At 36.3% G+C, this 15,899-nt stretch overlaps 1 protein-coding gene across 3 annotated transcripts in view; it reads left to right on the forward strand.

Annotated features, from left to right (window-relative positions):
- Window positions 1-14,807, forward strand: part of Nup62cl (nucleoporin 62 C-terminal like) — a 62,092-nt gene extending 47,285 nt beyond the window's left edge. For all 3 annotated transcript variants that reach the window (XM_021153755.3, XM_021153758.3, XM_021153756.2), the window contains one exon: window positions 13,811-14,807. In XM_021153755.3, the coding sequence (XP_021009414.1) occupies window positions 13,811-13,902 (92 nt within the window). In that variant the 3' untranslated portion in view covers window positions 13,903-14,807. The remainder of the gene's footprint in view (window positions 1-13,810) is intronic.
- The last annotated feature ends 1,092 nt before the right edge of the window (window positions 14,808-15,899 follow it).

The following is a 15,899-nucleotide window of genomic DNA, read 5'->3' on the forward strand; positions in this document are numbered from 1 at the left end:
ACATTCTTTTTTGAATGTTTTGTGTTTGAATATATATATACTCATGTGTGTTTAGGTCACATGTGTGCATGTTTATAGAGACTGGGCAAGTCAAAGTTGGATATCTTCCTCTGTGCCTCTCTGCCTTATTTTTGACAGTCTCTAAGCCTGGAGCTCATTGATCTTGTGATACTAGCAGCAAGCACTTTACCAACTGAGCCATCTCCTGCATCCCAGAGTGTGGTGTTCTTGGTAGTGCATTCTTATTAGGTGAAAAAAATAAATATAAAAATGAGTAAACTCTTTTAATACTTTTATTGTTAGCTTCAGAATTACAAAACAAATATCATGACCACTTTATAGATATAGCAAAATAAATCAAATGAATACATATATTACTGTCAATAGAAATTAGGATTTGTATTGAGAAATGAGATACAAGTCATTTTTCTTATATAAACATATAAATTTAAAATTCAAATACTAGTAATGAACTTAGATTTCTTTGCTGTGTGCATGTAAAGGGCTTAGAGACACTGACAGATAAATGAACAGATCTAGCACTAAAACCTCGGTTTCTATAGATAATTCCTATGAGAGGAAAGTGATTCTTCTTGGAGGTCTCTGATCTCAGGACTGAAGGAGAGAAATACATGGAGACTTGGGATGTGCAAGAAAGCAAACATTGTTCTAATATTAATAATGTTTTAACAGAAGTAAAGGCATAATATTATCGTGTACTGTGTAAAGATTATCCCCAGATTATTCAAATGCTGATTTCTGTGCCCCCATATCTGGTTGCAAAACTTTACTCCCCAGTTATTCCCTGATTGGTCAATAAAGAAGCTGATCAGCCAGTGACCAACCAGGGGAAAGAATGGGGCTACACATCCTCCTAGCCAGGGGACAGAGGGAGGAGTAGAAGGAAGTAGGGATTTGCCCGAGGGAGAGAGTTCAAGAGAGACCATGGAAAAACACCTGGAAGAGAGAAACCCATAAAATGCAGGTAGCTTGGGAATTTTGTCTGGGAAATAGCCAGATAAGCATAAAGGATTAAAATAGAGTAATACTGCTTAGTTTTTGTGCCTTAAAGCTGTAAAAAAAATATGATAGTCCAGTCTCAATTATTTGGGAGCTTAGCTGGGTTAAGAGAGAAACAGCAACACACTTATAAAAAGCCACTAACACATAAGATTACTGCATGGGACTCGCACTGTTAGGATGCTTTGAACATAAAAATAATAGCAATAATAGATTATAATACTTTAAAGGCAAAACCTCATGAAGTCACATTTACACCTTTTAAAAGAAAATTGAGAAATGTAAGGGGACAAATCTTAGCAGAATTATGCCAACAAATAATTGTAGAAAGTGATAGAATTAGGAAACTATAATTACAAGTTCTCCATGGGATATGTTCATCTTTATCTTGAATACCCTTCTTTGTTTATAAACTCTTTCAACTAATAGTCATTTCTTGGCAGAAAAATGAACCAAATAAAGACTGCAGATTATTCTGTTAGCTTTCTAGAAATAGTCTGATTGGGGTATGACTTACAGACCATGACATTCAGCCTTTTAGTTGTTTAAGTCAATAGGGAAATAATGATTGTGCATTTGCATTATATAGTAGCTGATTCGGGCAAGGGTCATCAAAAATGGTAAAACTATAATGTTTAAGATGTTTAAGATCAGCTGGGCGGTGGTGGTGCACCCCTTTAAACCCAGCACTTGGGAGGCAGAGGCAGGCGGATTTCTGACTTCGAGGCCAGCCTGGTCTACAGTGTGGGTTCCAGGACAGGCAGGGCTATACAGAGAAACCCTGTCTTGAAAACCTAAAAAAAAAAAAAAAAAAAAAAAAAAAGATGTTTAAGATCATTGAGGAATAAGATATTTGTGTACTCCTAAAATTTATCACTCCATGTATTGATTAATAACACACACACACACAATTGAGGTCAAGTTATTACCTCTTTTTAGCATACCCTTAGTCTCTTGGAGCCTTTATTCTCATTCTCAAAAACAAAAGATAGATAACACGTACCCTTAATATTTTAGAAGATTAAAAGAAGCAGAGTATAGCTTTCTTTGAATAGTGCCTAATCCATAGTTGGTAGTCAGTAAATGATAGTGGGAAGAACTAGTTACTGGTTGTTAAAATTTGTGCTGTTTTTGTATGGGGGTGGAGATCAGAAAGGTCATGGGATTCAAAGGTGCTATTGAATTGGATCTAAAGAACTTAGTTCCAGGTAGGTTCTCATTAAGTACCATTTACATTGAGAAGTTGATAGAGTGGCTAAGAAGTAGGGAAATGTTAATAACCATACAATGACAAGGAATGAGATTATTCAAAGTTATCCTGTGTGTGGCTTATTTTTCTTCAGTGAACAGTGCTTTTGGGGTGGAGTTGAAAGGGTGTTACAAGGTAATTTAGGTTCTAAAGAAAAATTGCAGTGATTTTTCTCTTGGCGGGGATCCTCTTTGTCATAAATGAAACTTCAAGGCTCCCAGCCAGTGTTTCCTTTATAAAATTAAAGTTGTTAGTGTTGCAAGGGATTTACTTTATATAAATGAAGAAATTGTGACCCAGAAAGGTTTAATGGCTTCTTTAGAACACACAGCTAAGACCGGTCATAGAAGAATTGGGATCAGGATCCAGATTGCCTCATGTGAAAAACAGTATTTTTAATTCTGGTGTGCTTTCTGAACAATGTAGGTATCATTAGATATAAAACCAAATTTTAACCATGTACAAAACAGTAGAGGACAGGGTTGTCAAACTATGATAATATTTTGAGTGGGATGTTAAATTTCAGGGTTGGATGAAACTCTCCATCAGAATTGGTAGCAAGAATAAGGCAGAAGAGAGTGGTGATTAATGAGAGGTCCTTTTTTGCTAAAGAGTCATTGGAACTGAAGAAGCAGAGCAGTGTTGTAGAGCAGCAGTTCCCAGCCTGTGTGTCGTGACCCTTTTGGCAAACCTCTAACTCCAAAAGTATTTATATTCCGATTCGTAACAGCAGCCAAATTATTTATGAAGTAACATAATTTTATGGTTGGGGGTCACCACAAATAAGGAACTGCATTAAAGGGTTGCAGCATTAGGAAGAGTGAGAATCCCTGGGTTAGAGGGTTTCATTTGAGACAGGCTCTGCTGAAGAATGGGAAAAGCCTGTTATTTCTTGATAGCGCAAGCTTCTTTTTGCCGTCCTCACTCAACAAGCCTTTCCTTTTCATATCAGGAAATGAGGTGATCAGGACGGCAGCATGGCAGGGTTTAATTATGTTGTCCAGGAGAGGATTTTTTTTCTTTTTGTTTTATTTTCCTTTTTAATAGCTAATTGGGTCATGTCTGTTGAAACGGTCTGTGGACTGAAAGTTTAAGATTAAATTAGTCCAGTTTTTCACTTTCAGAGAGCAGTTATAGAAAAATAAATGAGTGTGTTCTTCTGGCAATACAAATATTATATTTTACTAAAAAGAAATCATTAACTCATATAAAAATCAAATCTTTCTTTTAAAAGGTTTCCGGGAAATGTTTTTGTGACTTAATATCTGTAATATTGGCACAGAAATTTTCCATCATAAAACATGGCAGCTGTTATATGAAAAAGATCACACATTTAACTGAAAAATCATTTCTTTAAAAGTGATTTTGATGAATATTATTAACTGAGAAGAGCTAAAATGAAAAGGCTATATACTGTGTGATTCCAAATATATGACATTCTGCAAAAGGCAAAACTGTAAAGATAGTTAAACAAACAAAAGATCAGTAGTGGGAGTGGTGATGAATAGGCAGTCACAGAGCTGTAAAAATATTTTCTGAGCTTCTTTAATGATGGATACCTATTAGTATACTTTTGCTAAAACCTGTAGGATGAACAAAGCGGCTCATTAGCCTGTGTGTAAAGGACAGGCCTTGGGTGGTATTGGTAGTTTATCAGTGGTAATGAGTGCACTGCTCTGATGTGGGATGTTGGTAGCTGGGGATGCTTGTGAGGGTAGAGCGTTTGAGTATATTGACTGTATGGGAACTCTTTATCTGGGCAATATTTTCCATGAATTTAAAGTTACTCTGAAGGATCCATTGTATTTCAAAGGAAAAATAAATGAAATAAATCAAGACGAACTGGAAATTGAACATCACATACGCTTTGTATGTTAACCCAGTTCATTCGTTGTCCAATGAACTTTTCAACAACCACAAAGGTGTGGCAAGCCAGGCTCCTTTAGATCTCTAACTCCTACAATAGTCCAGAAAGATAGGGCAGAAATAAAAGGGGATCAGAGACCATCAAACGAAGGGAAGTCTGAACACATGCAAGGTCTAAAATGTGAGGCTTATTTACTGTTAGACATTATCTTTGGGTTTCTTTTTTTTTTTTTTTTTTCCGCCTACAAGTATAATTGAGAGTGGATGGTAGCCACAGACGCAAACCTGTGTTCCCTCTCATCTTCCTTTTTTTAAACAAAACCAAACAAAACAAAACTGTAGAGCATTATTTCAAGGTTGGCTTGATGATAGTGCTGCAGTCTCACCTCTGTCTTCTGAGTTGGCAGCCACTGAAGCTGCAGCAAGTCTAGCTCTTCTGGGACCACTTACAACAGAACTGGCAATCCATCTGAGGTCATTTATTATTTGTTTTAAGTATGTGGAGCTACTTGTGGCAGGGGAAGGAGGTGGGATAAGGGATCTGTGTTTCCCATTGCTTTGTATACCACCAAGTCATCGCCATGTATATTAGTAATCACCAAATAGCACAATAATAAAGGAGCAGGCCGTGAAAAACACTGTATTATTTGAAACTTCAGCAGTATCCTGGCATTTGGCTTCTTTCATGAGGTGTCCCAAGGTTCTAAGACTAAATCTATTTTTATCTATAACTATCTCAGGCGCCTAAAGAGTAGAACTGCATAGTTATGCTATGGACTCCCACATTTATATGTTATTTAGAGCAGAAAGAGTCACTCCTTGCAGTAATTAAAATGGCCTTGACGGTTGTTATATATAAAATATTGTCCCATGTCTGTGACTATCTTACTTTCTATGCTAAGTATTCTTAGTCATCAACCGCATCTAACTCTTGAATAAAATGCTTTTAGGGTCATCTTAGAATAACTATTTTGCATAATGTGTTATAATTATGCTTTAGTTTTGCCCAGTATTAATAGTTATGATTGGAGGTGACAGTTTCAAATTAAACTTTTTTTTAGTGTTAGATTTTTAAAGTGGTTTTGATTCAGCCAATAAATGGTTTTAAAACTATTTTTATTAACCAGCCATGGTGGTATACACCTTTAATACCATCAGTTGGGAGAGAGAGGTAGGTGGCTCTCTTGTGAGTTCTAGAATGGCCTGATCTACACAGTGAGTACCAGGTCAAGGGAGTCTAATAGTGACACCTTGTTTCAAATAATTTTTTTTAATTAAAGCTACACATAGTGGTACAAACATATAATCCAGGCACCTTTGGGGTAAAGACAGAAGAATCAGAAGTTCAAGGTCATCTTTCAGTACTCAGTGAGTACATTAATGCTAACCTGTGTTGTGTCAAAACGAACAAACAGGAAAAACCAGTATATTTTATTAGTTATTTCAACTCTCTTCTTTGAAGAGCATCCAATGCTGTGCCAATCCAGTGCCAAAAGATCGAGTCCTCTTCCTCTTTCAACTTCTGGACTAGGCTCCAATACAGATTCACTGATTGAGGGTGTTCCTTTCGCCTCTGCCTTTCCCTACATTCTTTGAGCAATCTTGGTGACATTGGTGGATTGGTAAGGTCATCCCTTATGTTTTGGAATTGAACATTCTACTTCAGATACTTGAAAATTGAATGGCTTCTGCTTGCTCCGTGACAGCAGCTGCACAAAGCCACCCAAGTGGACTTTGCTCATGTAGAATGTGTATTTTAAACTCCACAGGGACACTTAAGTCTTCCCATTGCACTTAGCTGAACGGTATTTTGTGTCTTCCACTATTTAAATGATCCACTTGATCATCTCTGCTATTCTTTATAGACAAAACAGATGTTTTCCCTTAATTCCAAAGAATGTCCTGTACTTTAGATTAGGGGACTAACATTAGAATTAAGCAAATCTTCAGTTCCTGTTAAGAAATAGTGCATGGTGGTTAACATTCTCCGAGTTGAATTCTCAGAATTCTTTTTCTATATGTAAATCCAGATTTGACATACCCTCAATACACCTGCAAGATTAGATTTCTCACTAATCCTACTTATGTACATTTTGTGCCCAAGTGAATTTCCTCAAGCTGGAGCGCTTCCCCACATGAATTATATGCAACATAATTTAAACCACTCACAAATACCAGAATTTATATTGTTTGTGAGAAATATAGGGGTTTTTCCTCCAAAGTAGTTTTCCTCCTAGTGACTAAATACATACATGCATGCATGCATACAAACATATATATATACACACACACATACATACACACACACAGACACACTGGAACCTCGTAATAATGCTGTTTTGGAGCCTATGCTCAAGAGACAACTCAAATATGAAATAACGTGATGGCTTTTCTTCAGTTAAGCTTCCCATATAGTATTTAGATAGATGACCCTCATGTTAAGCATGCCAGTGTTTGAAGGAACAACAAATACCATTATGGTACCAGTTATAGCTCAGCACAGTGCTTATTTTATTTTAACTTTATTTTTGAGACATGGTCTCACTTTGTAGCTCAGGCTGCCTTTGAATTCAAGGTGCTCCTCCTGCCTCAGCCTCTTAAGTGCTAAGACTACAAGCCTTCCACTGTGCTTCGCTCAGGGTTTAGTTTAGCTGCTTTTAAATTGCTATTATTAATTTGGAGGGGCTCTGTGTATTCCACGGTGACTCTGTGAAATTCAAATGGCAACTTGTGGGAGGAAGTCAGCTCGCTCTGGGAATCTAAATTATGTCATTAGTCTTGGTGGCAAGTTCTATGTATCTGCCAGGCTATCTTGCTGGGCTAGCATTTAGTTTATTTTAATTAATATGTATCCATTATACATATGAATGAAGTTCAGTGTGATATTTCAATATATGCATGGATTATACACTGTTTATTCAAAAATTTCACAGCATTTGACAAGCAGGTACATTAATAGGAAAAAACACTGTTAGAGAGAGTCAGCTATACAGGGCCAACTATGAATTCCCATAAGCTTTAGCTTCTGAGAAGTTATTTAAACTTTCCTACATTTTTACTTACCATCACAGAATATTATGAGGCTGGAAATAGCATCCATGGGCATTAGAAACCGCACGTGCTGGGGCTGGGGAATGATTCAGTGGGTGTGAGTGCTTGCTGTGCCGTCTTGTGGACCTGAGTTCAAAGTCCCAGCACTGATAGTATGCTTCTAGTGTCTTCTCATCACTTTAATATTTACTATAGCACCGAGATGGGGTGGGGGTTATACTTTCAGAAATACTCTTTCTATTCAGAAGTGTATACCAAGAACAGAAGTATAGTCAGTCGGCTGTTACTGGAATTTTAGTAAACTGAATGTCTTAAAAGTAGCTATGACTAGTCAGAGGATAATGTCATATCCCCTCTTCCCCCTTCCCCCTCATTCTCTTCACTTTCCTTTTCTGAATAACAAGGAACGATTATATTAAATTCCTAAATGTCAAAGTTATTGTCAAAAGCAACCTAACGTCATATATAAGATATGTTCTGCAATAGCTAAAACCTTAACATGTGGCATACCTAGGGAGGCTAAAGTAGGAGAGCCATGAGGTTGTCCAGGCCAGCTTCAACTATAGAGAAAAAAAAAACCTGTTTCAACAGCAATAACAAAATAGCTTACGCATATGTGTGGGGCTTTTTGTTACTGAAATTGGTTTGAGGTCAACTCAGGTTCACAGAGTTGTAAGAAATAATATAGAAACCTTACTTATCATTACCTTATTTTTTCTCAGTTATAACATCTTACAAAAATAATACCATAATCAGGATATTGACATTTAACCCAGTCTGTCCCATGTTTTGATGATAAGCAATTTGTCGGTGTTTTGGTTTTGCTTTTATTATCTGTATCCTAAAGATTTTTCTCTCATTTTTTGAAGGTTGTGGTGCATTTTGGTGTTGTTTTGTATAATAAATAGGTTTAGAACAATGGCTTTTTGTTTGTTGAATTTTGCTTGCACTCAGTTGATCCTGTACGATTGTAAAAGCTATCCTTGGTCAACTGAGTTTATTGTCTTTTGTTATTATGTTTGTTTGTTTGTATTGTGTGTGTTCACACACACACACATGCCACAACACACACGTCAAAGTCAGAAGACAACAGGTGGGAGTCAGCTCCCTCTGGCAAGCACTCTTACCTGCTGAGTCATCTTGGAGTCTACATTTCTCTCCTTTTGAAAGAAGGGCTCGGACACCTTAACCCAGGTTGATCTCTAACTCACAGCAATCCTCCTGCTTCAGCCTTCTTAAACCTGAGATTGCAGACATGAACCACCACATTTGGTCCTTGAATTTACTTTCAAGCCTTATCAAAAATCAGTTTGGGGTAAGCTTGAATTTTTTTTTCCTGAAGTCTTTATTTTGTGGATTTTTGTGTCTTTCCCCTTAAATATCACAGGGCCCTAAGTTTAATAATTGCTTTCATTTCTGATCATACATGCAAAGCATTCACTATTTCATCTTAAGATATTAGCTATAGGTTTTTGGTGGGTTCCCATTATCAAACTCATATTTCTCATCTATTCCTAATTAGCTGACTTTTTTAAAATCATAAGCAGGTACTAGATTTTATCAAATGCTTTTTTGGTTATTAATTGTTACAAGAACTTTTGATTTAATTTTTAATTTGTTTGCATACTGAACTCATTGTTATTTTTTAAATAGAGTGTCAGCCATACATAGTGTTGAATAAAAGTCAACCCTTTTTGGATCTATTTTTCTTTTCTTTTGTTTTTTTTTTTTGGATCTATTTTTCTAATACTCTGCTACAAGCTTTTATATATATGAGATATTTGAGGTGTTCTGTGGATTGAGGTTGTCTGTAGTTTTCTCTTGTTGTACTGTCTTTGCCTGGTTTTGGTATCAACCCTGTCTTCTAGTTCTTAGGATTTGTGGGGAAATGGTATTACTTCTTCTTTGAATGTTTGATAGATCTTCAGTGAAACTGTTTGGGCCTGGGTATTTTTGTAGGGAGAAAGTTTCATTTGTTTCTATAACTATTCTGATTGTATATTTTACCTTGGCTGCATTGTAAAAGCTTTTCTGTTTCTCAAAGAATCAGTGCGTTTCTATTAAGCTGTTGAGTTGTAAGTGCAAAATAGTTTTGTAGGGTTTTTTGTGGGTTTTGTTTTTGTTTTTGCACTGCTATGTCCTGTTTCTTTTTGAGCCTGATGATTTGTGATTTCTGTGCTTAAATTTCTCCCTCTTGCCTGAAGTTTATTAATTTTATTGACTTTTTTTTTTCTCTCGAAGAATTTTCGTTTTAACTCATTGATTTTTCTCGGTTTGCAATCCTACTGCTCTTAGCTGGTGTCTTTACTGCTTCCTCCTTTGCTTGCTTTCTGTTGACTTTGTCCTTCCTCTAGTTTTCTAAGGTAGGCACGTAGACTATTGACTTGAGACCTCTCCTTGATTTGAATGATATTCTTTTAAAAGGGCATTTCTCCTAAACAGCAGTACGTTTGACCCCAGCTGTCATCTCCAGCCATAATTTCACAAATGATTATTTTTATTTTCACTGTCAAAAGTCTACATTGAGACACATTCACACACAGATATGCCAGAGGTACCTCAAATTAAATTAATTTGGTCAAAAACTATTTATGTCCTAGTTTCCTATATTAAGTCTCTCTACCAACTTGCAATGCACAAATATCATAAATTTCACTTTGACCATTGTTATTTAAATTATGATCATGCCGGTGCTGTTCACAGCCTAACATACTCTATTTTCTTCTTTTTACAAGTTTTTGTCTACTTTTGAATTTTATTTTTTTGCTTAGTTTTCTGTATACTTATCAGTAAAGTCAATATCCGAATCACTGCCTTTAATTTAAATTATCTAGTTCAACTTCCAAAACTTGTCTCTTCCATAGCCCTGTAATCTCTACTGTCTGTTTTCTTTGCTCTTTATTTGGTTGTTGTTGGTGTTCCTGGGGTTGGACTAGAACCTATGCATGCTAAGCATATGCTCTACCACTGAGCTATCCCTTCAGACCTCCTCTTGTACCTTCTGAAATTGTTGCTGACTTGACTTCAAGTAAGTCTCCCTTTCAGGACTGTTATCAGCACTTCTGTGGCTCTGATTTCTGATCCCTTGATTCATTCTCTTGGTGCCAATATAGCATATATTCCCCCCCCCCAACTTCCAGAGAGAGTATACAGCATATATTTTGATATTGTGCACTTCTGAAAAGATATGCATCCCAACAGCTCACTTGGTTGATAATATTATGTATTAAATAATAACTTGGAAATATTTTTTTCCGGGACTTTTGAAGAAACAAATCTGTTGTCTTCCAACTCTGAGGGACATTTTGATTTGGAATCTTTTCTGAAGTTCTTCATTTTGTTTTTTTCCCTATTGAAAATTTTAAGTTCTTTCTCAGAATACTTAAATTTAGGATGATATGCTTTGATGTGAATCTGTTTCATCTATTGAGCCTGATATTAATGAGTCAAGAAACTTAGTTCTTTGTGTTTGAGGCTGTGCTCTTAAATGAGCTTTCTGCTAATTTCTTTGCTTATGTTATCTCTGTTCCACTTTCTGGAAATATACTTAATCTAATGCTTGCTTCCCAGAACTGATCTACATTTTTATTCTTTCCTAGTGGCTCAATGGTTTTAGTTAATTTTTCAGAATCTGCACTCTACTTCTTATTCCAGACTTTTGTTGATCTTTACTTTCTGCAAATAGCCTTTACGTTGCACGAGCTTGCTGTCATATGGCAAGCGTACCTGCCCAAAGTTAGTAGCCTTCACTCATGCTTTTAGATTCAGTATCATCCCTGAGTGGGTTAAATTTTTTCAAAAAACTACTTTGCTCTTCCTAATTTGTTGCTTTCATCTTTCCATTTTGTTTCACTCTCTCAGATTGTTTTTCTCAATTATACTTAAGAAAGCGACACAAACATTTTGTAGCTGGGTTTGCTAACTTGCTGTGGGATAGATAATGTGATTAGATTCTTCTCTTTTCCCATCACTGAAGGACTTCTAGCCACTATCTTTAGACTTTGTGTCTAGGGGGTCAAAGTCTCTGGAGAAGAATTTTGCAGTTTCTGGCTGTAGATTAGTTAGGCCAGTGCTACGCCAGCATTCTCAGAGCCAGAGAACAGGAAGTAGACACTCCATGCTCCTTTGTGGCCGCATACTTAAGCTCTTGGAGACTTCTGTTTAATCCCTAGTTTCAATACAGAATGCCTGTCCTTGACTTGATCTGATATCTCTGATCTAGAGCTTAGCTTGTTCAGTCGTCAAAGGCAAATCTTCTGCAGGGCTTGAATAGGAAGCATTACCCAGAGGTAAGATACAGAGGAGAGGAATGGTCAGCTTCTGAGTCATACATCCTGTTTTCTGTTCCACTTTGAACACCATTTGGAATGATCTAGTCCAACCAAGTCCATATTTGGCGCAAAACTCATTGGAATTTTGAAAGTGTTCCGCGCCCTTCTTTGTACACTTAATGGTTTGCTGCTTTGCACTTCTACCTCTTTGCAACTGTTTTACAGGCGTGGGAGCTTAGTCTGCAGAAACCATCGTGATCTTCTCCCCCTTTCTCTTCTCACCCTTCGTCAGTTTGTTTCCATATTACTGTCCCAATGATCCTTCTTGCATGATATTCAAAGTACAGTTTTTAACTTCTTCGTAGAGATTATACTTTAATTTTTCAGTATTTTTGAAATGTAGCTCTGATCTTAGGTTTTGAGTTAGTTTAGGGTATAATAGACAGTTACAGTTTATTTGTCCCCTGACATGTAACCAGAACAGTATATTCAACTTATTGTTACTGTTTCGGGGAGGCGATGGGTGAGTGTGAGTGTGTGTGTGTGTGTGTGTGTGTGTGTGTGTGTGTGTTTAAGGGGAAATACACAAAGATCCACAAAATAAAGACCTCAGGAACTAAAATTCAAGCTTACCCCACACTGATTTTTGATAAAGCACAAAAGTAAATTCAAGGGCCAAATGTGGTGGTTCATGTCTGCAGTCTCAGGTTTAAGAAGGTTGAAGCAGGAGGATGGCTGTGTTTATGAAAACAGATTGTTGTGGTTTCAAAACATAATATATAGTCAATTGCCATTGACTATTTAGATAAGTCTGTAGAGCTGTACAAACACCAATATCATCTCAATTTTTGAACATTTCCTTTGCTCTCAAATTTCCTATTGGCCTATTAGTAGTTACCATCCATTCCTATCCCAAGCAAGTCTCAGGAAACCTTGAATCTATTTCTTGTCTTTGTAGATAGCTCACATTTTGTTTAGTGATAGAATTTTAATTTTTGTATGTAGAGTGTCTTTTTAATAATGCAAAAAAATGAATGGTATATTTCCTTCCAAGTGACTACCACTGAAATTCTATTTCTACTATGATATATTAACTTAATATATTGACAGAAACAAATCAATGATGCTGGTCTTGGGACCAGAATTCTGAGCAGTAAGTACCATGTGCATTGTTTGCTCTTAATGAATGAAGGGCCTCAGACATTTAGGGTGAGTTAATTCAGAACTAGTCCTGAGAAATCAATTAGAAGACATGACAAGCTGTTTATAGTAAGCCTCTCTTAATAATGATGACTTGTGTTTCTTGACATTTTATTGATTTTTAAGATTGTTATAAATGTACTCCTTTGCATTTAGTATGTATCAATCAACAAATTAGTAAATTGTGCTTATGTTGACGTAGTCTCTAGTCTGAAGTTAATGGCTCGAACTGCTCATTTATGCTTCCATCCCAGTAAAACAGTTATTTAAGGGGGGAAATCTGCACCCTGCAGTTTGTTATTACAACAAAAAGAAGAGATTTATTTTGTCAAGCTCATTATTCATTGTTGTTCTGGCCCTTCAGCAGATAACCATGATTTAAATTAGCCACTCTTAGAGTATGATCTTGCAGATTGTATGTATTTTATATGATAAAATGAGGCATTATGCTTTTTAAAAACTGGGTAAACATTAAGGCTGTTCTGGATGGCTGAAAGAAATGAAGTAGACCAATTAAGTTTTAGTTTTTATTTTGCAAAACTTTCCTTTCCTTTGGGGGTGACAACTATTATTTATCCCCTGCTAAACACTAATGAACAGTTCTATTTGTGCATTTTTGTAGAAAATCTCTGATTAACATACTTCCCTCAACAGTTTATTTTGCCTGGCAGAAAAGTGCTATTTGATATGGTAACTAGTAATGCCATTTTGCAGTACACTGCCCCTGAGCAAACTTAAGAGCCACCAAGGTAAATAAATAATCAGGAAAGAGTAGAAATGTAAATATTCTCCAATACTTGCTGGGCCTTATAGGAAGCTCAGACCTACCAAAATCTATACATTCAATCTATTGAGCACCCGGAATGGTCCCTTTGCACATTAATGAGTAAAAACAGCTAATACTCCCTTCAATAAAACACAAATTTAAGGTGGACTGTTATTGACCCAAAGTTAAAGACAACAAATAAAGATTAGTCTCATCCACTATTTTTATAGTTTCCAAACTGATGGATTTTCTCTCTCAGATTTTCTAAAATGTAACCCTATTAAAATTGTGATTTAAGGTTCCATATGCCATAATTGAGAGGAGGGTGTGTTACTGCGTCCACAGAATGTGACGTTGACTAATGATTGTATGCCTTTCCCACTCTAGGCGTAATGCAGAAGAAGGTGGAAGAGGTTGCAAATGCGGTTGAGGAGTACCGTCGCAAGGAGCAAGAAGCCATGAAGGCTGCCTTTGAATAACTATCACTCCAAATTGCTCCTTTTGGATTATTCATTAACACTGAGTTCTGATGATATTAAATAGAGTAGTATTTTCAGTTACTACTTAATTTTTGATTGCAATAATTTGTGCATGCATTTATTTTTCATTTAAATACTGTGAAGAAAAGTATACTTTTTTTTTTGTTTCAGAACGGAACAAAATCTGGACACACCGATAATAATGCTTACCCAGAGTCAAGTAACGCCATTGCCCAGGCAGTTTCTCACTGGTATTCATTTTGTGTATAATCTCTGTCTTACTTAGATTCTACATATGATCGCCAGTACACACCAACTTCTTACTGCAGCTTAATTGTGGGCAGTTGTTTGCCAAAATGCACGTTACCCGGTCTTTACTGGGTTTTTGTGGCCATTCACAGAAAGTGCTGGATCCTGTAAAGTCTCCAGTGGAATTTACTATCTACTCTGAGATATAATTTTACCTGTTAAGGGCAATATGGGCAATGAAAACCAAGTGTACCATAAATTACAGCAAGTGTCTTTCAGGAGTTCACAGAATGTAATATGGTTTTACAGATTAGAGATTTAATTAGGGCTTTTATTTTTCTTATGGTACTGGAGATCAAACCATGTGCCACACTCTTGGATAATATATCCAGCACTGAATTATGGGTAAGGTCCAGTGATTCATTTACTTTTGACAATATACAGATACCTCAGTGCATTTGTTTTTAAATCAAGATCTCACTGTAGTCTATGCTGGCTTGGAACTTACAATCCTCCTGCCTCAGTTTTTCAAGTGCCACCATCCCTACGTGTCCTGTTGATTGTTATCATTTGTTTTGTTTTAGCCTATGATTTAGACCTGTTTGGTGTACTTTTCTGTCTTTAAAGAAAAAAGGCCTTTTAGCTCTTCATTTCTTGTATTTCATCCAAGTTGCTGATATGATGTCCTAAAAATGAAAATAAACTGATTAAAAGATTTTAAGTGGTTGAACTGGGTTTTTGTTCCGGATCACTCATAAACTCATTGAAGGGTTCATGTTACAGAAAAATAAATAAATTTTAAATAACTATTAGTGGTAGTAAGTTTTATGAATAGAATAAATACTAGAACTGAATAGATTCACTTTGGGTACAAATGTTTCCATGAAATAGATAGCTATTTCAGTAAGTTTCTGTCAATACTCAAAATTACACAATGTAAACTGGACCTGGTAGCACAGGCCTATAATCTCTGCCACCTGGAAGGCTGACGTAGAGGGATCACAGATTCAAAGCTGGCCTGAATTCAACTAAATTAAGACCTTGTCGAAAAGAAGAAAAAAAAACAATGTCAGCCTGCAGTTTTGTGATAGAGTACTGTGCTAGCATACACAAGTTTCAATCTTTCATACTGAATTGGGGAGGGTAATGAGAGAGAATAATGCAGACTATTAAATCTTGTAGACTCTTAAAGGTAAACATGACTTTTGAGTAGATTCTTGAGTAATCTCTACTTTTAGAGTTCAATATTATTACCAATAATATACCCTAGATAAGGACAAAAGTCCTTATTTTGTGGGGGGGTTCTGATAAAGCTTGTATGGTAGCCCACATGTAAGTGGAGTTCCACATTCAGTAAAGTCAATATAATGTTGTATATGAATTTCTGGTTTTAAACTTCTGTTTATCTAATTCACAAGAGAGAAAAAAAAATCATCCCGGACAGCTTTGGGTTTTGCCAACTGTTTTATGAGAATCCAATGGTTTTCAAGTCTCCAAAGGTTTTCAGGTTTTCTTACTCCTTTTTGAACACTAGCAGAGGGATTTTTTTTTTTTTGCAAATTTTCTATATAAAGAGGAAGCTAAAGTCCCGTTTACTGTGTCCCTTCGCACTATCTTTACTGGAATTTGTAGTATGTTGACCCTCAGTACATAAAAGTGTCCAGTAGCTCCCAGATTAATCCAGTAAGTCAGTGGACTGTGTGGGATTTGAAGCCTTACACTAAATAGCCCCTAAAGAACATTTTGAT

Source organism: Mus caroli, unplaced genomic scaffold (assembly GCF_978045245.1).
Source record: "Mus caroli unplaced genomic scaffold, Mus_caroli_1 scaffold_5, whole genome shotgun sequence".
Lineage (NCBI taxonomy): Eukaryota > Metazoa > Chordata > Mammalia > Rodentia > Muridae > Mus > Mus caroli.